Source organism: Camellia sinensis, chromosome 9 (genome assembly GCF_055761805.1).
Source record: "Camellia sinensis isolate YWXY chromosome 9, ASM5576180v1, whole genome shotgun sequence".
NCBI lineage: Eukaryota > Viridiplantae > Streptophyta > Magnoliopsida > Ericales > Theaceae > Camellia > Camellia sinensis.
In genome coordinates, this window is record NC_138969.1 from 153,572,640 (window position 1) to 153,595,687 (window position 23,048).

The following is a 23,048-nucleotide window of genomic DNA, read 5'->3' on the forward strand; positions in this document are numbered from 1 at the left end:
ACTCTTGTTTAAAAAAAAAAAAAATATAGTGAGGCCAAGGGGTTGGTTGTATGAATGCGAGTAGCAGTAGTAGGGGTAATTTGTACTTTCCGAATCTCTCTCGATGCATGTCATCTTCCTGTACCTTAATTTCATGCTGTTAATGAAATTTTTCTTTGCTGATAAAAAAAAAATCAACAACACAACATCACGACATCAAACATCACAACAACATGTCACTTTCTCTAGATCCAACTATAATTACCCCATAAATGCTTCACTTTTTGATCCAAAGCTTGCCAACAACAGGCCTCATAATCAAAGAAACCTACACTGCCCATATCTTCCTTTCAACAAATCCACCTCTGGCTTTGTTGAATCTGGGTTCAAAATCTCCAACCATGTCCACTTACTTGGTTCTTCTTCAAAACTCACTTCTCAGATCTCTCATCGAACCACACATTTCAATCGAATCTATAGACACCCATTTGAGTTTTCTTTCAAACCTACCTCACAAATCCTCAGAGTAGCCTCTGGGACCCCACAAGAAGCCAACCCAGATGGAGAAATTGAGGTTTCAAATCCAAACAAAACCCTCAAACTAGCTGTTGTTTTTAGTCTCTGGTACTTCCAAAACATTGTGTTCAACATCTATAACAAAAAGGTTTTGAACATCTTTTCATTTCCATGGCTTCTTGCCTCATTTCAGCTCTTTGTTGGGTCTGTTTGATCGTGCTCTGCGAAGAAAACAGAATGAATGGAACAAATAGAGAGAAAGAGGAAGAAGTAACCGTCTTCTTCAAGGTCGCTGCCGGAATCGACGGGATCGAATTCTGAGACGGTAGAATCGGCGGCGGGAGGAGGAACTTGAAGAGACTCGCTTTCGATGATGTGAGAAGTGCGAGATCGGACGCCGAGAAAGTTAGGGTTAGAAACAACGCCGAAAGCTTTGTAGTTGTCGAGAACACTGCCTTGGTCGTCCCATTTGGGATCGGAGGAATCGATCACGGAATGAAGCTTTGGAGGGAGAGAGAATGAAGGTTTGAATATGCGAGGGTTCTTCTTTGGTAGTCCCAGATGTTTTGATGATGATGTTGTGATGTTTGATGTTGTTTTGATGATGATGTTTGATGTTATTTTGATGATGATATTGTGATGTAAAAAAAAGACTAAATGGTTTACAAGAAAACATTTAGGACTAGATGTAGTAACATTTTTCGATATGAGATTTATGAGTAATTTTTCTTTTTAATTATACCTCATGTTAAATTTAATTTTGACATTTTTTTAATCATGATTTAAAAATTAAAATTAAAACATTTTTCTTTTCGCTTATAAGATAATAATTAATTAGAAAATATGGCCACATCATTAAAAAAATCAATAATGTTAGATTTAGCTATTTTTTTACGAATTATTTTACACACACTCAGATAGTTTGTGTATAAAAATAAAATAATTATGTGTATAAAAATAAAATAATATATATATTTTTTCTCTCTATAAATAATTTTCTCTCTAAATTTTTTTAACCCATTTATTGTCTCAAACACACTGTGCGGGACACCGGTACGCAAGGGTTTCAAACCAAAATGCCATCCGCCGCCGCCGCTGCCGCTGCCGCTACCCCTGACGGCCACCGCCCCCACCACCACCACTCCCCGGCGTCCGGCGATCAATCTCACGAGGGATCGGATATCGGAATGGATAACGACGATGACGACGTAGAGTACGAGGAAATTGAGGAGGAAGTGGAAGTGGAAGAGGAGGTGGAGGAGGAGGTAGAAGTAGAAGAAGAGATCGAAGAAGAGGAAGTAGAAGAAGAAGAAGAAGAGGTCGAAGAAGAAGAGGAGATGGAAGAAGAGGTTGAAGAAGGAGAAGAAATCGGCGAAGATTTGTCCGATTCACCAATTGATGAAGATCAAAACGGTCAGTAAATCAAATGCATATTCTTTTGATTTTGATTACAAACCGCAATTTATTATATGCGATTATTGTGTTTTTTATTATGTTACACAAAAATGTTGTTCCTGGAATCTTTTTTTTAGCTATCTTTTTGTTATTTTTTCTTAATTTTGATTTTAGGTTTATCTTGTTTTTTCCACGTTATTGATTTCTAAATTTTCTTTAGAGAACATAAATGCCATTAAAATGTTGTTGATTGGCGTGGGAGTCAGAGCTTGTTTGTTCATATAACCTTCATTTGGAAGAAATTTGGTTCCAAATTATACTGTTCCTAATTTGATATGTTGGAGATTGACCATGATTTTTTTCTATAAACATGCAATATCCTATTTTAATTTGATATATACTGTAGATTGGTTATGATTTTTCCTTACGCTAGATATCTGCTTTGTAATGTAGTTAGTTTCCGAGTATTTTGGATGTTGCACGTTGAATTTTTTTTTAATTGGACTCATTAAATGATTCGTGCTGATATAAATGAAAGTCATTTTACGTACATCATCCATGTTAAGAACAAGTTTAGTATTTTTTGTTTTTTTATATTTAGTAAGTGAATATCATAGGAAGATAGAAACCGTAAATCCAAACAATGGGCATCCCCCAAGCCAATACAATCTGGGCGGAAACCATCTAGACAGATGGAGGCCATCCAAGTCAATAGCTTAACGCTGATACAGTATATACAGCATAATCAGCATATAAACCCAACTGCCTCACCCATCAACAAAGCAAGACTTGCAGCAACATACGAAGACTTTAAGACCCAACGGTAACCATTTTGCTGACTATTCACAATACCTTTGAGCAAGCACAATCAGCCCTGATATTTATAACAACCATTTCAAGATGCTACCCAACCATAACCAACCCCCCCACCCCCCAAAGTCAATAGCTTAACGCTGCTACAGTATATACAGCATAATCAGCATATAAACCCAACTGCCTCACCCATCAACAAAGCAAGACTTGCAGTATCATACGAAGACTTTAAGACCCAAGGGTAACCATTTTGCTGACTATTCACAATACCTTTGAGCAAGCACAATCAGCCCTGATATTTATAACAACCATTTCAAGATGCTACCCAACCATAACCAACACACACGCACGAAAAAAAAAGAAAAAAAGAAAAAAAAGCTGAGATGTTACCCAACCATATATCTCAATTTCAAAGATGGTTGGCAAAAAATTGTCTCCAAAATACCTCTAGTGAAGGAGCATTCAAAGAAGAGGTGCTCATGTTCTTCACAATTGGGAATCTGCGAAAGACAACTATAGTGATATTTTTACAATAAGTAAGCAACTTGTCTTGGGTACAAAGTCTCTCCAAAATTGCCAGCCAAAGTACGAAAGCATGTTGCAATTGTGTTTTGGGAACCATAACAATTTGTGCTATGGGACAAGTTGACGAACTGATCGTAGCAAATCCATGCATCGTTGATATCGATTCTACCATGACTATCATGTGTCCATAGAACACTATTCCCTCTTGAAGTATGAGGGGCAAGATCAGGTGGCATCTCATGCTTGAGTGCCATCAACTATATCGAATTAGGACATGGTCAATGACAACTGCCCTCATGAATGATCAACAGCCTTGGCCTTTTTTACACCTTTTTGCTCAACAACAGGGCCACTAGGTAACCACCAATCAAATCACAATGAAGTCTTAATTCCATTACCAATAGTGTTTGATATGAAGTCTAACAAAATCTCTGTGTTTCACCATCTTCCTCTAAGCCCATGAGTAGTCTCTAAGGACTTTGGTATTCCATATGGAACATCAAAGTCATTATAACCCATAGAGTGTCTTCCTCACCATTCACTATGAACCAAAGTTTTCAAAGGCGTTTGTGGGGCGCGCATCAAGGGCCACATTAGGGTGAAGTGTTCCAAAATGCATCGAGGCTTATTTTTTGTGCACAACACCAACAATGCGTAAGCCTCATTGGTTTAGGCGTTTGCCTGACATGCACATCATGCGCTTTTCACGCATAATCTGTCGAGGCTTGCACATTTTGTAATGTGGTAAAAAAAAGAACGGAATTAATTTGAATCTTATTTGAGAGACGATCAATGTCCAGCTTGAATATGAAACTGAGAGCTTCTTACTCACTCTATGCTGAAATTACTTTGCTATATTCTTACTCGCTTCAACTGAAACTGAGAGCTTCTTCTTCTCTCCAAACAACATGGGCCCTAACTTTGACTTCCACTGAAAGATGATCAACATCAGGTTCATGCCCTTTGTCTCTCTCGATTTTCTTTCTCTATCATTGGGTTTTTCTCTCTTTCTTTATTGTTGGGACTGTATTTTAGGTCTTTCTGACTCTTTGTTGGCCAAGAAGCATTTATTAAAAGATAATATTGCTTGGCCCTTATTATTATTTTCATTTGAAGTTATCTCTGTTTTGTTGGGTCTCTTTAACTCCCACTTTGTTGACTGAGAAACCTTCATTTATTAAAAATGAATTGCCTTTATTAATTTTTTATTTGAAGTTATTGACCTTCTTTATTATGTATGGATCTACGTGTTTAAAATTTTCAATGTATTGTTTTTAAGGTTTTTTCTTTATATTTTTTTATGTTATATTTAATTAATTTTATAATTTATAAAAATAAAAAACTCAAAACTCAAAAGGCTTATGTCTCAACATTGTGAGGCTTACGCTTCACCTCATTAGGGGTGAAATGCCTTGACTTGCACTTTCGCCTTTAAAAACCTTGCTATAAAGCATACGTGTTTGATGATATTAGCTTTATTTCAATTTTAGATGTTTTTGAAACCCAATCCAACCTCTTTATGAGGGCAACATATAGAAGTCCACGCTACTTTGGCTCTGATTGGCTCAAGGTCAACACCCTTCCAAAGGAAAATATCATATCAATATTGTTTAGAACCTTATTGGGCAAGATAAACATACTTGACCAATAATATGGATGTAGAACGAAACAGATTTGATGAGTTGTGCTCCCCCTGTATATGAGAGGAATATGGTTGTCCATGATTTTACCCTTCTTGTGATTCTCCACAACAGATTGACAATGTTCAGTCTTCAACTTAGTTGAAATCAGTGGGAGCCCGAAGTACCTCACGGGCAACTTGCCTTTGCTAAACCCCAACATTTGTAGAATAACAACCTTTTCTTGATCAGTAACTTCTAAAACAAACACATTACTCTTCTCATGATTTGGAGCTAACCCTGAGAATTGTTGAAATTCAATTAATTCATCCTTCCAACTTCCAACTCACTATACATCAGCTTTGAAAATTAGCATTAGGTCATCAACAAAACTCAAATGTGTAATCTTCTCTTTTTTTAGCATTATGTTTTGTTCTTTCTAATATTTAACAATACATCTATGGCAATAACATATTAGGCGACATGGGATCCCCTTGGCGTAGTCCCCTAGTACTAGGAAAATAACAAGAAGAATAACAAGAAGAAACGGCACTCACTCTGGGGTTTTCTCAAAGAAAATATATAATCTCTTAAATTCAATAATTATTCATTCAAAGGTAAAAATATTCCTATTCCACAATCTCTCTCTACATAAAAAACTACATAGCTAATAATGAAAATTAAAGAAACAACAAATTAACTTATTTGGGAAATACAATCTCCTAAAAATTCTAGGGTTCCACTTGATGTCTCTTGCGCCTATAATAGGTGTTCAGTGCCTTCTTTTTTTGATCCCCATCACTTGGTGTCCACCATTTACATTAATTGAGAAACTAGGGGACGATATATGGACCTTTATCAAGTTTACAAACTTTGTTTGGAAGCCATATGCTTCAAGTGTTTGCACTATGAAAGACCAATTAATTGAATGATAGGCTCTGCGGAGCTCAACTTTAAATGCAAACATTTTTTTTTCATTTACATCCTGATGGTAATTTCTCATCAACTCTTGGGATAACAAGATATTATCAACAATTCTTCAACCAAAAATAAATGCCGACTCTGCAGACTTGATAATTGAGGTAAGGATGACTTCATTCTATTTGCCAATATTTTAATTGTACACTTATAGATGGCATTACAACAAGATTTTGGCCAATAGTCATTCAACCTTGTTGGATTAGGAATTTTTTTATACCGATGTGACAATCATTGAATTGAGCTCCTTTAAAATGGAACTAGAGTTAAAAAAAGAAATGATAGGCATAATGACATCATTTCCAACCACATGCTAAGCTCTATTGAGAAAAATGGGCACTGTACTTATAGGGGCCAGGGGCTTTCCCATCTGTGAGAGGTAACATAGTTTCCCTAATCTCCTCTATAGATACCTCAACTTCAAGAATGCCACTGAGCTTCATTTAGATGGTTTGCGTAATACCAACTGAGTCCATCACTGCAAAGATCATTTTGATCCCCCGCAGGTTGTAACAAATTTTGAAAATAAGAAACAATCTCAACATTTAGTTCTTTTGGAACAGTTATAGATACCCCATCATCTTTAGTAGTTCCAACAATTCTGATTTTACGCTTCCTTTGGATCATAGTTTGAAAAAAAATGCACTATTTTGGCCATCCAGACTGAGCTGTTGGGTTATGGCCTTTTGCTTCATTATGCCACTTTCCTCTTTGCATAACTAATTGAGTTTGAGAGTAGCCTTTTTCTCCTCCCTAATCAAGTTCACATCTCTGGGGTTGCTATCAATACTTTTTTTGAATATTCTCCAGTTGAAGGCTAGCTTCCTCCACCCTTTTCATGATATCAAACAACTAAAGTTTTGGTACAAACAGAACATGCGGGGTATCCCTAATATATTTATTCCAAACGACACAATGTTTAGAAAATCTGGGTGGTCTGCCCAACAATCAAAAAATTTAAAAGGCCTTATTTTAGTTGGAGGAGCCATCACTTTAATCAAATGGGGTTATAATCAGAAATACCTACAGGAAGGAACTCTGCTTCAGCTAGTGAAAGATTCATAGTTCAAGCCTTGTTGACAATAGCTTTATCTAATTTTCAAACTATTTTCTTCTATAATTTGGATCATCAAGATCAGCTCTAACAGAAATTATTACATTCATCCATATATGTCAGCCATTTGACAAATCCACCATTCCTTTCATGCATATACCTGATTCCATCATAGTCCCTACACACTAACCATGAAGATGGTGGAAGTGCCTAACAAATGATTCAATATCTTGCCACAATCTCAATCTATTCTTAGGAGTGTTTTCACCATAAATCATAGATGCATAGCAATCCAACTTACCTTCTTTGTCCACATGACAATGGGTGCCTTGATCATTCATGTTAATATAGTGGGTGTTTGGGAAGTGGGTTTTTATGTAGGTTTTTTTAGTTGTATGATATTATTGGATAAAAATTTTTGGTGTTTGGGAAGATAGTTAGGTTTTTTTGTGGTTGGATGTGATGTTTGTGAGAGAAAAAGTGAAATGATTATGGGGTTGGATGTGATATTTTGTTTGGATTAGTTTTTTTTTTGGTTTTGCAAAAAGTTTGTCTTTTAGTGGAAAAAATCAAAAAAAAACCCAACACACAAACTTCCCAAACACCACCACAATTGACATTCAAAGCATCCTGGTCCCACAGGACCCAAATCCTTTGCAAGGTAGACCAATTGTTATTAGAGAGCATGCCCCAACTTTTGTTAATAGATGCAAAGACTTTATCCTTATTTACACTCCCAACTCTGGTTTCTAGCAAACCAAAAAAATTGAGTGTTTAAGCTTATCATTTTGTGTTAGGGCTGTGGCCCTCTTCTTCTCTCTTCTCTTTCCTATTGTGTACTAAATCATTCATCCTTCAGAGCAAAGGTGATGATATAATTTCATATTGCTTCTCTTAAATTTTCCTTCATTTTTCTTTCATCATACTAACTAGTCAAAATTCAAAGATTTGTAACGAAGTAATTTCGTTTCTAGTTATTTTGCATATGTTAGATTTTGGGGGCCCCTTTTGTAAAGATTTGAGACAAATCTAGTCTTTGTGATTTTGATGGTTATTTTGATCAATGATCATTAAATTGTTGCCACTAAAGAGTGATGGTTATTGGAGAGAAGACTTGGTTAGGTTGCTGCCATTATCCCTTGATTGCTGCTCTTAGTTTTAGTTAGACAACTGCAAGGCTGTGTTACATGGACTCAACAGTTTGGGGAAAGTGTGACACGACACGACGCGACATGGATGTTGCATTGGTTATCACTAGAACAGCTGACCAACATACAAAACATGGAAGCACAAAGACAACGAATCAAAGTAGAAAAATTACTTATAGTCTCCGGTGTTTAGGTTTTTTGACTTCGTCCCCTCTCTCATCGTTGTCACGCAATCAAGTTGAAGCTTAGATCGAGCCCCTTTGCCATGGAAATAGATTGGAGCCCATCAAAGCCCTAGGGCTTGGTATGCTCTCTGTTCGTCTCTCCTCCTCCTTGTCTGATCCACATCAAGCGCCCATCAGACCATCGCCTTCAATCTTCTCTCTCTCTCTCTCTCTCTCTCTCTCTCTCTCTCACTCAATTAATTTGATAGATACTAGTGTGTTGTCAACTCTCCCTTTACACGTTTCAATACCCCGAGAAAACTCACTTTGCACGTGCCTACTTTTTTAAAGCCATAAATCTAGTTTTAATGTAGTGTGCAGATGCATAATCATGCCCACTTTCAGCCTGTTATGATGTGTCATTTATTGTAATTAAATTTGACCTTCAAAATATATAATAAAATTTTTGGGGGCTGCCACACTGAGCAAAACTCAGTTATTATAATTAAATACGACTTTTGAAAGTTAGATATAGAATATGGATCTTCAGGTTTTTAATATCAATGTAGAATTCAAGCTTTATAGTTTCCCTTCTAAATCATGCCATATATGGTGCAATTAAAATTTTTCTTTATTAAATAGGAATTAACATATGTGGGTTGATGTTATGGTGTTGTGGGGCTGCTGTTATGGGGTTTGTTTGGGTCTGTCCTGTTTTTGCTGTTTTCTTTTTTGTTGGTTCCTCATCAACTTTCTTGGCTTGAGCTTGTATATGTTTGTGCTCTTACCTCCTTTTTATTGATGTAATTCATATGTTATGTATACCCTTTAATTAGGGAGCTTCTATTTGCAAACCACAAATTCTCTCAATTCAGACCACTATCCCAGTTTGTTTAATTACCATTATATCTTTCAATGAAATTACTTACACACCCCTCCCTCTCTCTCAACTCACCACCGCTGATTGCCACCTCCTCCAACCCCACCAGTACTGTTGCCACCTCTTACCTCCAACAACCCCATTTCCACCCACCCTAACCCCACCACCGCTAGTTGCCACTCACCCCGCTTACTTCCATTGCCTCCCTCGCTGCCCTTCACCTCCGGTGCCATCTCTCCTCTGTTAGGGGTGAGCAGCAGATATATCGATCCACCCAAATCGATTGAACTGAATCGATCCACCACATTTTGGACGGAAGCGTGATGACGAGCAGACGGTTATGGATTGATTTTTTCCAATCTGCCTAGTTTTGGGCGAATGACGGATTTGAGGTTCCTTTAGCCGCAATCGAACCATCAAACTGCGAACACCCCAAGTAATTTGTAAAATTTTGTGTTTTCAATTTGTTTAGATATTCTGTTTGTGTTTTCAATTGAAAAAGAGTTTAAATATTCTGTTGAATATATTCTGTTGAAAAAGAGCTTTCAACTTGAATATATTTTTTAAATTGAAAAAAATAAATGTATTATTTATCTATGTTTTTTTTTTGTTTTTAAATATAACTCTAAAAGTAATAAATAAAAAAGATAATATATACTGGTTGGTTTTTATTTTCAAAAACAGATATAGATGTAACAATACAGAGACATATAGTCTCTACTATTGCTCTGTTCTTGATTTTGGTGGTTTGAATTGTTTTTATATTTTAAGAATCATAGATTGTAATACTTTATGTGGATGAGGCATGATGTGATTATAATATTTTAAAGTTTCAAACTTTCTTTCTTTGGATGAGGCATGCAGTGATTGTAATACTTTTTAAGTCATTAACCGTAATATTTTTTTTTTTTTTTTTTTTTGGTGAGAAAGTGCACAAATTGAATTATGTTGAAAATTTATAAAATTTTAAATCGCCAAATCAATTCGCAACCATCCGCTAATCTGCTCATTCCACATCCGCCGGATTGGTGGACGGATGGCGGATTGCAGGTTCTGTAGCCGTAACCGACCCGTGCCCACCCCCCTCTCTGTAACAACTCTCTAGCGACCCCTTTTCTTCGTGACCTCCTTATTCTTTTCTTTTCTGTGCTCGCTCTCTCTCTCTCTCTCAGTCGATTGCGAGAGTTGGGGGTGGCGGTCGCTAGGGTTGCAATGATGAGGTAGAGTGGTTGTGGAGGTGTCAGAGTGGTTGTTTGCAACGACGAAGAGATCGTGAATGAGAGAGACGGAGATCGCAGATCGCAAGAGAGAGAGAGAGAGACGGTGGCAATAGGTGGTGGTGACCGCAGCGGTGGTGATGGGTGGTGGCTAGGGCTAAGGTTAGCGTTAGTTTTGGGAAAGCTGGAAAAGGAGGTTGGGAAGATGGGTGACAGCCGTCAGATCTGGTGGTGGTTGGGTTAGGGTTAGGGTTAACTAAGAAATGGTGTGTGTTGAGGTAAACTATGGTGTGTAAGTAGAAGCTCCCCTTTAATTAGGGTTACTTTACTTTTCACCTCTATAGTTTGACTTAAATTTCACTTTAGTCCCTATAGTTCCAGTTTCAACAATTTGGTCCTTACACTTTAAGTCTAATTTCAATTTGGTCCTTTCATCTAAATTAGAGATTAAAATTAACAATTTTGAAACACTGGTTAATTTTTTAAGGTTTCAATCTGGTTCTTCCATCTAAATCAGAGGTTAAAGTTAAAAATTTTGGAACACTTCTCAATTTTCTAAGGTATACATAGACAAAATTAACAAAAATTTAGACAAAAGGACCAAATTGAAACTAGACTTAAAAGTGTAAGGACTAAATTGTCCAAATTGGAAAAAGAAAGGGACTATAGTGAAATTTGGTTCAAATTACAAGGGTAAAAAGTGTAATTAACCCTTTTAATTAAGATAAATTGAAGACAATTTTATTTTATATTTTAGATTAGTTTTTTATTATTGCAACATTGGATGTGTTTGTGATGGAAAATAATGTTGTCCAATGTTTTATGCCATGTCCCCATATCTGTATCCCTTTTTTGGATACTTTTTAGCTGAATCCTTGTATCCTACAATTAAAATAATATGCAAATCTGACTTTTGGAAACATACCCAAGTCCGGGTAACATAGCTAGAAGGCGATCTATATTGGAATTAGTGGATGGGGCAAATGACCGCGGCAGGTTTCATGTTATGTTGTGGAACTCCTCCATGGTGGGATTGGGTGGTTCCCATCCCATTCAAACCTTGAACTGTCATATGAATTTGAGGTGATGGCGATATCAAGAGCATGATAGCATCGAAGTCTTGAATTTTTCAAGAGCATGGCTCCTTGAGAACATAATAGATATCTACATAAATTTTGTCTTATACACATGTAATTGAACGAGTGATTCATACTAGATTTAGTTAGGTAAAGTTTGCAATACATGTTGCATAGATGTTTCTATACGAAGTTGATGATCCTTTGGTAAAATGTGCTATAGAAGGTGTGAATAATTTATAGTTATACCAAATTGAAAAGTGACCAAATCAAGGATTTTTGAGTTTTCTTGGCTTCTTTGTGGAAGAGTGGGATTTGAAGCGGCAACAAAATGGAGATCCAGATCATCTCTCTCTCTCTCTCTCTCCCCTGACTCTTTTTCTGGAAATTAATAGCAAAAGTACAACACCACTATTGCTTTGGAGTAGATACACTATGAGCTTGATATTTTGATGCAAGGATCTTTTTGAGGAAGTTGTTCTTGACTTTTAGCATTGCCTGTAATCAAGGAAAACACATTATGGACCATGTTTGGTTCTTGGAATGGCATACGGTGTTGGAGTTCCTTCATTAGGGCTTTGCAAGGTTAGGAATTTGAGGCTATCCATGTGTTCTTTGAGATGTTTTTTATTGCCTCTCCTTGGCGGAGGGAAAGTTTTCGTGATGTGGATGCCAATTAGCATTAATTGGCAATGCACCATGCCAGCGTGTGTGAAGTATATATGGAATTTCAATTGTAGAGCAAGCATGCTATAAGAAATAAATAGTAGAATAGGCATATGGAAAGAATGTGATTATATCATACGTGCATAAAATATATAGAATTGTCATTGTAGTTTTATAAAAAGGCCCAATTAATACACATTAATGTGTGTTTGGGAGGGGAAAGATTGAGTACACACCTAACCTTTGGCATAATGCACAAAGTGGTGGCTCCAAGACTTGAACCCATAACCTCAAGGTTATTAAGCCAAGTCTTAACCTTTGCCATTATAGTTTTATCATGTATAAAATTTCATAGCATACATTGGACTCCTCTAAGGATATGTCCTAGTGGGAAGTGTTACAGGATTAGTGTCTTGGCAAATTTAGTAGTCAGAACGTGTTAGGTGTCTAGGTAAGTGTACAGGTAAGTGTCTAAGTGATAATGATCAAAGATGCTAGCGACAATGCAAAGCGTGTCTTGATTTAATGTCTGGTATGATTGCATGAGCATATGGCATTAATTTAGTACACATGTTTAGTTCTTAAATTGACATTAAATTGACCTTATATTGCCTGCCTTTCAATTACCTATGTGCTTTGGGCACTTGTTGACTTAAAACTAGACTGTTTTGGTAAGTCTTGATGGCACAACTCATAGTCGGCTAAAAGGTGACACTGAGTTTGCAATATGAAAATCCTAAGAGGTGCAATCAAAGTTGGCTTGAAGTGAGTTTGTGCCGGGTGGCATTGGTTTTACAAAATGAAAATCTTGCAAGTTACGCTTAGAAATTCACTTAAGTGGATAAGTGGATTCTTGAATCCCTACAAAACATTTTGGAAAACTATAAATACGAAATTTGTTTTTTAGTATAAAAAACATAGTGCAACCCTAGCCTCTATAGTCCTTAAGAGCTTAAAACATAGGTGGTGATTGGTAATATTGTCAAGTTTTCATTTTGGTTTCTGTTTTCGTTTTTAAAAAGTTGTAAACAATTAATTTTGTAAACACAAAAAAGTTGGTTTATCTTTTTTTGTTAAATTTTCGTTTTCTTCTTCTTTTTCCCACTTTTTGTGACTACCACCCGTTGCTTATCGCTACCGACTGCCATCGCCAATGACCTCCACCTACCACCTTTAGGCACCACTTCCCTCAACTACTAACCACTTGCCATTGCCACCAACCACCTCCCACCGGCAGTGACCACCTCCGGTCACAACCTTTTCTTCAAAATCATTTTCAACTACCACCTTAAATGGTCGACTGGCCACCATCTCTAACCATTGACAATCACTTTCGGCCATCACTTCCCGTGGCTAGCAACCACTTGCAGCCATTGCCAACTATCTCTCACAGTTGGCAACCATCTCTCGCGGCCGACAACCACCTCCAACTCCAACCACCATCTCAATCCTTCGACAACCACCTCCTGTAGCCCCCATTTTTACTTGTCTTCAAAACAAAATTTTAAAATACTTGTGTACTAAACAAGTTTTTTGTTTTCGTTTTTACTCAAAATAAACATAAACATGTTTGATTTTTTTTTTTTTTTTTAATAAAAAAACTATAAACGTTGCCAACGGTACCTAAGTTTTCAAATTTTTTGAAAACAAAACAAAAAAAGCAGTACGTAACAAACAACCTCTTAGTCTTATACAAAAAATAAATATTGAGTTGATTATGGAAAACAACTAATTTGTAAAACTCATGTCGTTTTTTTACTAAACCCACATCCACTTCACTCTACTTAGATCACCCTTGGACAATCTATCTTGATTTATCTCATCATCATGAATTTCCAAATTCACTTATAAAAAATAACATCAATTTCACAAGCCTTGAGGGCAAATGTTGAAAAATGAGTTTTTAGAAGTCTGCAAATAATCTCAATTTTCTTTAGTTAAAAGAATAGAACATTAATCTTGTAAACCAATAGATTTAATCCCATATTATTTGAAGTTATTTAAGCGAGATAAATATGAAGAATATAAAAAAAAGAAAAAAAAAAAAAAGGATCATGAAGAGACAAGGACTTCACACGGAAAATCCAAATTGAGATTAACCACAAACATAACCAAATTTAGATTAACTATGGACACAAATGAACCTACTTGTAACTAAAGATCAAGTACAAACTTATAAGATTTAGACGCGGACCTTATCCACTAACCCTAACAGCAATTCCGTAGCCGATCTTCAAGATATTTAACACCAAGCAATCGATTGTGTGCATGAACTAAATCTCTATGATTGCAGAGTCTAACCCATTGCCACTCAATAGATTTAAACCTCCAAGATAAAAAAAAAACTCAACACTCTCAAGAATAAGAAAGATATAATGGACTATAGGAAGTTCTCTGGAGTCTCCTATTGTATCTATATGTTATGTAACCCTATCATGTTAGTCAAGTCTTCTATTTATAGAAGAAAACAAAGAATTTTATTTAAAGCAATAGAAACCCTCACGGAACAAGGAAACCAAAAAAAATCACGAAATATGATTTAGATACGTCAATACGTTTAGAATGTAATTGCGTAATTGATATCTTGATGTTTAATTTATGAAATTAACAACTTTTTAATGCAAAAAGTGTATTGTGTTACGTTTTTTTTATTGTCTTTGAATAAATTATTTATATATATGACATATAATAAATTTATAAAATTATAAAAATTTAACATGTCCCAGCGTGTCGTGTCCTGCATTTTGTAAAAATCAATGTGTCCCGTGTCTGTGTTTGTGTCTGTGCTACTTAGGTTTTAACTTCTATTTAGAGTCTTTCTATGTTGTCTTTATGCTCATAGTTTTTCAACTTCAATATTCAACTTCCAACTACGGGATTGCTCAAGAGACTCAACCAAGCTAATATAAAATTGCAGACTTAATCTTTTGAATGAAATTGCCAACACAAAGACCAAGGGTACAAGACTCATTTTTCCTGTCAATTCTGTTGCTTCTACCCCTGGCATTACAAAAGTTGTATTCCATCTATTCTGTTAGGGTTGTAGGTTTTTCTTTATTCCATCATAAACTGTTTTTTAGTTTTATCAACAGAAACTATTGTCCCCAAACAACATGCGCCACATGAGCTCCTCTTGATTATTCCTAGCAAGTTCATCCATGACTAAAGCAATTAGGCATGGGCTAAATGATGGTCTCTGGATATCAGTTTAGTTTAGTTGGAAATTCTCTTACTTTCCCTCTATTTGTTCTCCTGCTACTTACTGCTCCATGGGGCATGTATTCCGTTGCAGTAATAATATGTAACCAATGCACTATTTTTTTTTAAATACAAACACATTAATTCTCTAGGGAATCTATATTTATGTTTTCCCCCAATAATGAATACCATTTGAAAATGTCTTTCATCTTTTATTTGAATCTTTCCATCAATTGCTCGAATAAGAAAAATGCTTTTATGATTGATCCTTCCAGTAAATCAAACAAGCATTCTAATGTCCTTATGTGTCACTATTTGGGAAAAGTACTTCCTCCCGAACTATGATTTCACTCTCAAGTTTAATCACAATAGTTTTGCCACTCTTTTAATCACACAGTTAATACCTGGATTCAGCAGGCATTAATGTAGCTGAACAATGCTTATCCACAAAATCTTTTGGTGGGTTCATGGAGAAGCTTGATCAATTCGAAATATTAACCTTTCCCAAGTACAATGCCAACTATGTCTATACTTTTCTTAAGAAAAATGCAGTTTGTTGCTAAATCGGCAGTCATTTACATCATTACCTAGAGTTCTGGCTCATTCTCATTTCCTGTAATGAAGTTGAGATCAACGTGGAATTTGATGTCTACCTCGTTGTTCATAGTAGTAATCGTTTCGGTTCATATTTTCTTTTAATTTTCCATTTTTTATTGGAATAAAAAAAGAAGACATTTGATTTGAGTTTTGTTTAAATAGACACTTAGAATCATCTCTTAGAAACCAACCTTTGTTATGTTTGGCTGCAAGCATTTGTTTATAGGAAATGTTTGCCTTGTGATTTTTGATGTTTCTTCCATGTAGATGTTAGCCAAGGTATGGAGTCCAAGGGGCATGAAGAGCACTTGAGATCAAGTTCTTCTGATCCAGAAAAATCTGTAGTAAATCTACCAGCAGATAGCCTTGCAGTAGAAGGTGGTATTGACAATTCCAAATTTTCTGGTGCGGGAGAGACAAGGCAAAAAGGGGAATCAACCGTCAATGTCGAGGATCCTAAGAGTCCGAACATGGGGATACATCAGGTTGCTTCAAAGGATGATGGACTCCTTGAATTTGTTGGTGACAAGAAAGATTCTGGGGACTTTCCAAAAATGATAACCCCTAAGGATGATGATGTGTGTAATGATGGGAAGGCTTCTCAGCGTGACAGTGGGATTATGACTGCTGAGACCACCAAACCTTTCAATGTTTCTGGTAAAGAAGTGGCCCCTGCAATTTTCAGTTAGAGATGGGTTTAGTGAGGAAGCTAATGGTGTTGTGTGTTGTGGTGCAGAAATTAAGCAAATTGGCACGCAGTCTCAGGAGGATATAAATCAGGGGCCAACAAGGTGTGGTGATAGTGATTCAGTATACTCCTAACTTTACTTATAGAACTTAAGTGTTAGCTTGTGCTGATTTTAATCTATTTGTGATGGTAGCTAAATATACCTTTTCCGCACAACCATTTCTTAATGATTGCTAGATTTTCCAGATTGGCTGTTCCCCAGGTAAGACCTAGAAGTTTGTCCCCATTGGCCGGGTATAACGACGGAAGCAAACGACCTGCAGTCATTTGTGACTTTTTTGCTAAAGGCTGGTGCATCAAAGGGAATTCATGTAGGTTCCTTCACATAAAGGATGATATAAATAACATTTGCCAAAAGCCCGAGGGAGATGTAGCAACTTTGAATGAGAAAAGTGAATTGCAGGCTGATGGAGGTAATTCATTTTTCTTTGTGGAGTAATAATGTCCAAGAATCTTTTTGCCGCGATGATTCTAACAAGTACCTTCTCCTGTATCAGGTTTGAGAGATGGTACTGAGAGATCAGAGTCAGCTGATTTTCCAAATGCAGCAGCTTCTTCAGCTGCACGTAGTTCTTCATTTTCTTTGGAAAGGACATCATCATGGGAGCATGGAAAAAGCCCAAGGTGGCATGGCGTCAGTGAAAAGCATAAGATTTTGTCTCTTCAAAGAGAGGACTTATCTCGTGGTGTTTCTCCTGATTCCCTGCAGTCACCTGTATATAAAGATAAAGCTCGGTCAACTTCCTCTTTTAAGGATGTTGGAAGAGAGAATCTGACACATAATTGGTCCTCGGATGATTATCCAATCTCTAGGAATAGCTGTTTTCCTGAGCAGAGATCTCTCGCAAATAATTCAGTTATATCTTCAGATACTTACCGAAGCACCGTGATTCCCTCTCATGCAACCAGTTTCGAAGATATGGCTGCTAGGAGAAGCCAGTTTATGCTGCACGATCGTAGTTCCCCTGGTTTAAGTCGTTCACCGAATTTAAGTTTGAGCCCTTCTATTCAAACTGCTGGCATATTGCCATCACAGCATATCCCAGCATGGACAAGGTCGTCCTTCTCTTTTAGTTCTTTGGGTACAGATTCCCTTGGTGCCCCAAAGCATTCAGACAGTGATAGAGAATATCATGCTTCTAGATCTTCATCTTGGCTGCAAAGCTCTTTGCGATTTTCTGGCTCTGAATCAGAAAATCTTTCTGTGACCAACGTTTCTGGGGGTCCTCTGCCTATTAGTGGACATAGAACAAAAATTTCTTCTAATGATTGGGAGCCATCTGTTCGTTTTCGATCATCATTTTTTATTCCTCAAAGCCCATCATCTCCAGGAAGCCTGTATGACCCCATTCGTGACAGCATCGAGCAACCTAACTTGGGAGATGGTTTCTCAAAACTTTCTTCCACACATGAGAAATCCGTCACAAATACGCATCTGATTATGGATGGTGATCCTGCTTTGACAAGGTCCCTTGGCCCTGAATGTGGTTCATATAAGCATTCAATATCTGGTCATCATGAAGTCCATGACAATATGTTGGACAAGAACTTTCATGGAAAGAATTTGTTTAGGACTGAAGGAGAAGCCATGAGAATTTCTCATGATGAACAGAAAAATAAAAATACCTTGCCCAAAGAAGAGAAGCTCTTGACTCCTGCATATGCCAAAGATATTACAGAGGCAAACAAAATAAATCTTGAATCTGATCTTAGACTTCGAAAGGATGGCCTGAGACACAAGAATGAATTAAAAGTAGATAATGGCAGACAAAGCAATGAAATGGATGTTGATCTTAAGACAGATTGGGAGCAGAAGGAATCAAAAGCACTGAAACATTTTCGTGCTGCTCTTATAGATTTTGTGAAAGAATTGGTGAAACCAGCCTGGCGTGAGGGTCACCTGAGCAAGGATGCTCACAAAGTGATTGTTAAAAAGGCAGTTGATAAGGTCCTTAGCACAACGCAACCTCACCAAGCACCTAATACCGCAGAATCAATTCAACAGTATCTTGATGCATCCCAACAAAAAATTTCAAAGCTTGTTGAGGTGAGTGTCTTGATGTTAGTGATTACAAGTACTTCGAAAAACCTAGATTTGGAATAACGAGTGTTATCATGACATTTGACATTTAGTTCTTTTATTTGCAGGGATATGTTGTTAAGTACGGAAAATCTTGAGCTGCCTGGCTGCTAGGTTTTCTTTTGTACAGTCTTCTTTTTATTCTACCAACCCGATGTCGTGGACATTTTCTGAGGCTATCTTCATAACTATCAATAGCTAGGACTGAGTTTTGTAGGATTGTTATGAATTTTATTATGAGATGTTCTGCTTTGTGGATGATATTTGGTTGTTCTCCTTGATGGATTAAGAGTAGTTGGAGGAAAGGAAATATTTCTTTTGAATCATATTTTGAGTTCTGTGGCACAAATAAATGCATTTGAGTATCCTGTTAGATGAATAGAAATTTCCTAAGAAACTCAAAATGGTTTCTTTCTGAGAATTCTCTTTTGCCATAATTCTATTAAGATTAGGATAGGGGAGTGTGGTTTAACTGTACAAGCATTGCAAAACTTCTCTATTTTCCATGGTTGACCTCAATTTTAATATATTCTCTGAAAGAGATGTTATTTATTATAGAGTTTTCCAACAATTTAAGCGTAACTGGTGTATAGAGTTTTCCAACACCATAGGTGTAACTGGTGTTTACTCCTTTACAAGACCATGTAGTTATCCTGCCTTATATCCTGCAACAATAACCTCTCAGGTTTTGGACAAAACTACCCCATTTTCATGATCACTTACCGAAAGGACCTTCTTTGTGGTACAGTATATGAAAATTTATACTATGCATTCCTTTTCAATTTGCTTACCCAATCTTTGATCCCCATCACGAGTGGAATGCATTTTTTTTTTTGTTGGTAATTTGCCTTAGAGAAGTTAGGAAATGAAAAGAATTTCTGAAGTTTAGGTTAGTGAGAACTCAAGCATCGAATTAGAAGAAATGTTCCATTGAACCAACCCAGTCAAACCAGCCTGAGTTGCACCCCATCTTGAACCAACCAATAATTATATATTTTAAGATGTATATATATATACACAAATATACATACAAAGGCTTTGTGTTTCTGAATGAACTTGATCTCATGGTTTCAAACAGAAAATTGATGGAGTTCAATGAGGTGAAGATCAAATTTGGGATGCGACGTTGGTAGAGATTTAATGTTTCATCGATGGTGTAAGAGAGAGAGGTGATGACGAGAGAAGGAATTGAGGAGTAGGAAGGCAAACAGAGATCTAGGAGAGCAATTGATTGGGGTTGAAAAACCTTTTTTTTGTTTTGTTTTGTTGGATTTAATAGAACAATTCGAATATTTTTTAGCAATCTTTCCCCTCCCAAACACATTAATGTGTACTAATTGGACGTCGTTTTTTTTAACTACTAATCCAATGGTTAGAATATTCTAAATAAACATCATATATGTTGTAAGATTTAGTGTGTTGACAATATCAATAAATAAAGCGTGTGCTAGGTGTCTAGGTTAGGTGTATAGATTTGAGGGTCCAAGTGCAGAATATTGAAGACGTCCAGAGGCAATGCGATGCATATGCTCCAATTCAATCTAAAGTAAAATTACATGAACGTATAACATTAATCCAAGACATTAGATCAGGACACATTTTTCCGTTGAGTATTTAGCGTGCTATGTGGGAATCGAGTTAGATAGAAAAAATTAATTCCGACAATTAGTTTTTCGGAACAGATGTGAATAATTAAAATATTGAAACTTCTAGAATTGAAGTTCCCTGTGAAGTGTTGTATTTTTACCTATAAGGTTATTTCATATTTAGTATAAGCGTATTTTTGTATTTTCAGTTCTTACAGTTTCTCTCTGTTTAATTAGTGTAAACCATTGTGTTAATACAATAATACAACATTAACCCCTCTTTTCCTACCCAGTATAAGAGTTTTTGTTCTTGGAGGTCTTGTGTTAAAATTTTTTTCATTTGCATTTGGTCCCCTGTTTTATATGTTGTTTAAACTTACTTTGGTTGTCTATTTATCTCTCCACGTGCAAGACAAGGGAGGGCGTTGGATAGCTAACTCGATATACAATGTTGGGCCCATTGTCAAACAGCTTAAGTTTTGGAATTAGTGGTGTTATAACATGGTAACAGAGAACGAAACAATCTGCCATTGTTCCTTCTACAGCTGAGCCAAATATTTTGTTATGGCTCATGTTATAGTTGAGGTTGTTTGGCTCTATTTGCTCTTTGATTTGGGTGTCTCTCTTTCTCGTCTCCTACCCCTTCGATTGTGACAATAAGAGCATCATCCAGATATCTCACAACTTTGTATTCTATGAGCACACAAAGCACAGAGATTGATTATTATTTTAATTATCAATACTTCACAAAAACTCGCACATGCTCAGGGGGGTAGGGGTATGAAATATTGTATTTTTTAGTTATTGGACTGTTTCATATTTAGTATAATGGTATTTTTGTATTTGAAGTTTTTATGATTTCTCTCTATTTGATGTGTGAACCATCTTTTTAAATTGATTGAGCTGTTAATACAATAATTTGATATTATTCTTTTGCTTCTCATAGTTCCTACGACCAATCTTTTCACATAGTTGTCATTAGGAAAAAAAAAAAAGAACCTATAACATTTTAGGTTATGATAAATTCCTTATTTTGGAGAAATTGCAATTTTTAGTCAATACTAAGAATCTTGAATTTTGTTTTTGGTTGAGAGAGTTGACTATATATTTATAGGAATTACATTATTTTGATATTTTTATGGAATTCAAATGGGAGTTATTTCATTAGTTACATGTAATATCATAAGTAAATGTTCTCTAGTCTTGAGAAGTGCCCTATGGAGCCCCTCTTCCACTGCCTAAAATATGCTTGAAGCACGTTGTAACATACAAAACTCTTGTGAGTTGTGCCTGAAGTGTGCGCGTGGATTTTGCCCAAAATTAGATTTTTGTTTTAGAAAAGCTATATAAATTGATTTTAGGATTTTTGATTTAATAAGCAACACAAACTTCCAGCTTTTGAGAGAGAGATATCATACAATCACAAGTTTTTAAAAGCTTTTTAAAACCCATGTTTCTCATTTTTTGGAAACTGAGTTTAATGCAGTATAATAACATATTGACACATGCACTTCAATGACATTACAATAATTGGTCTTTGTTGATGTATACTCATTATAGGGAGGGATCAAGTTCGTAGATGATACTATTTTCTTTTATTTTGGGGAGGAAGATAAGGTCGTCAGGCTATGTTTGGCATGAAGGTTTGGTTTGGTTTGGGTTGGGTTGGGTTGGGGCTATTTTAGCCACAAAAGGATAAAATAGGTGTTTTAGCCCAATAAGACAAAATGTCACATCCAAACTATAATCATTTTATTTTCTCTCAAAAAAGTCAAAAAGACTATCCCAAATGAGGCTTTTTAGTCTCAGGCTAAAATAGTCAAAAAGCCAACTCACATCCTAAACAAAGGCTCAATATGCTTTTGGTCTTGAGAGTTTTTGAGATGATCTCGGGTATATAGTTATTTATTTATTTATTTATTTTTTAGAGATAGGACCTTATACTTAATTTGAATAGAACAATATTGTGGGTATTAATTATCAAGTGGATAGGTTATAGAGGCTAGCCGGTCTATTGGGTGTCCCATTGACCATCTTCCTTGTAAGTGTTTGGAGCTACCATTGAGGGGTTAATCCGGAGAAGTCATTTTGGGCCCCAATGTTAAAGAAAATTGCTAAGAGACTCGAGTGTTGGAATATGACATTGTTTTTTAGAGGAGGTAGGTATACCCTAGTGTAGTAAGTTTTGAACAATATTCCAATATATTATTATCGTTTAAGGTTCCAGTTGAGGTCGTAAATAAATTTGAGAAAATGATTGAGTGATTTCTAGTGGGAAGGAAAAGGTGAAGGGAGAGGGATTATCTGGTGAATTGGGAAACAATCTCTTTCCCTAAAGCTATGAAGCTGAAGCACGAGCCTGGACACGGACACGGACATCGACACGATACACGGCAATTTCCAAAAAATGGGAACATAGCAAATTTTTATTATTATTTATTATTATATATTAATATGTGTTATGTAGATTCATATTACATTCATCCTAAATCAAAATTAATAAACACTAACATAGTAACATTAATTCAATAAATATAAACACTACATTTAAACAAATTAATAGATCATCCATCCACAAAAAAGTCATAATAAACGTTAACAAGAATTAAGATAAGAAGGGGAAAACATTCAACATTCAACATTCAACAATATTCTTCACAGAAGCACTAAATAAGAGGGGGGAAAAAAAAAAAAGTGAGCCCCGCCGTGTCCCATGCCATGTCCCAATATGGACACACGTGTCCCCTACAAAAAAATCATTAAATTAAAGGGGCACGCCAGCTGGCTTGTCCATGTGTCGGACACCGCC

At 36.2% G+C, this 23,048-nt stretch overlaps 1 protein-coding gene across 2 annotated transcripts; it reads left to right on the forward strand.

Moving 5' to 3' along the window:
• The first annotated feature begins 1,493 nt into the window (after positions 1-1,493).
• Positions 1,494-18,979, forward strand: FES1 (Zinc finger C-x8-C-x5-C-x3-H type family protein). 2 transcript variants are annotated; one of them, XM_028218983.2, is made up of 6 exons: positions 1,494-1,908; positions 16,093-16,482; positions 16,562-16,616; positions 16,751-16,986; positions 17,071-18,620; positions 18,722-18,979. In XM_028218983.2, the coding sequence occupies exons 1-6, from the start codon at positions 1,572-1,574 to the stop codon at positions 18,749-18,751; spliced, it is 2,598 nt and encodes an 865-aa protein (XP_028074784.2). In that variant the 5' UTR covers positions 1,494-1,571; the 3' UTR covers positions 18,752-18,979. The 2 variants fall into 2 exon arrangements, with proteins under 2 accessions (XP_028074784.2, XP_028074785.2); XM_028218984.2 differs by having other exon boundaries at positions 16,760-16,986.
• The last annotated feature ends 4,069 nt before the right edge of the window (positions 18,980-23,048 follow it).

Excerpts from the sequence above, each read along its gene's own strand:
- FES1 (XM_028218983.2), top strand. The coding sequence starts at position 1,572 with ATGCCATCCGCCGCCGCCGCTGCCGCTGCCGCTACCCCTGACGGCCAC. Across the intron at positions 16,987-17,070 it reads TGAATTGCAGGCTGATGGAG|GTTTGAGAGATGGTACTGAG; the intron begins GTAATTCATTTT and ends CTCCTGTATCAG. Across the intron at positions 18,621-18,721 it reads AAATTTCAAAGCTTGTTGAG|GGATATGTTGTTAAGTACGG; the intron begins GTGAGTGTCTTG and ends TTTTATTTGCAG.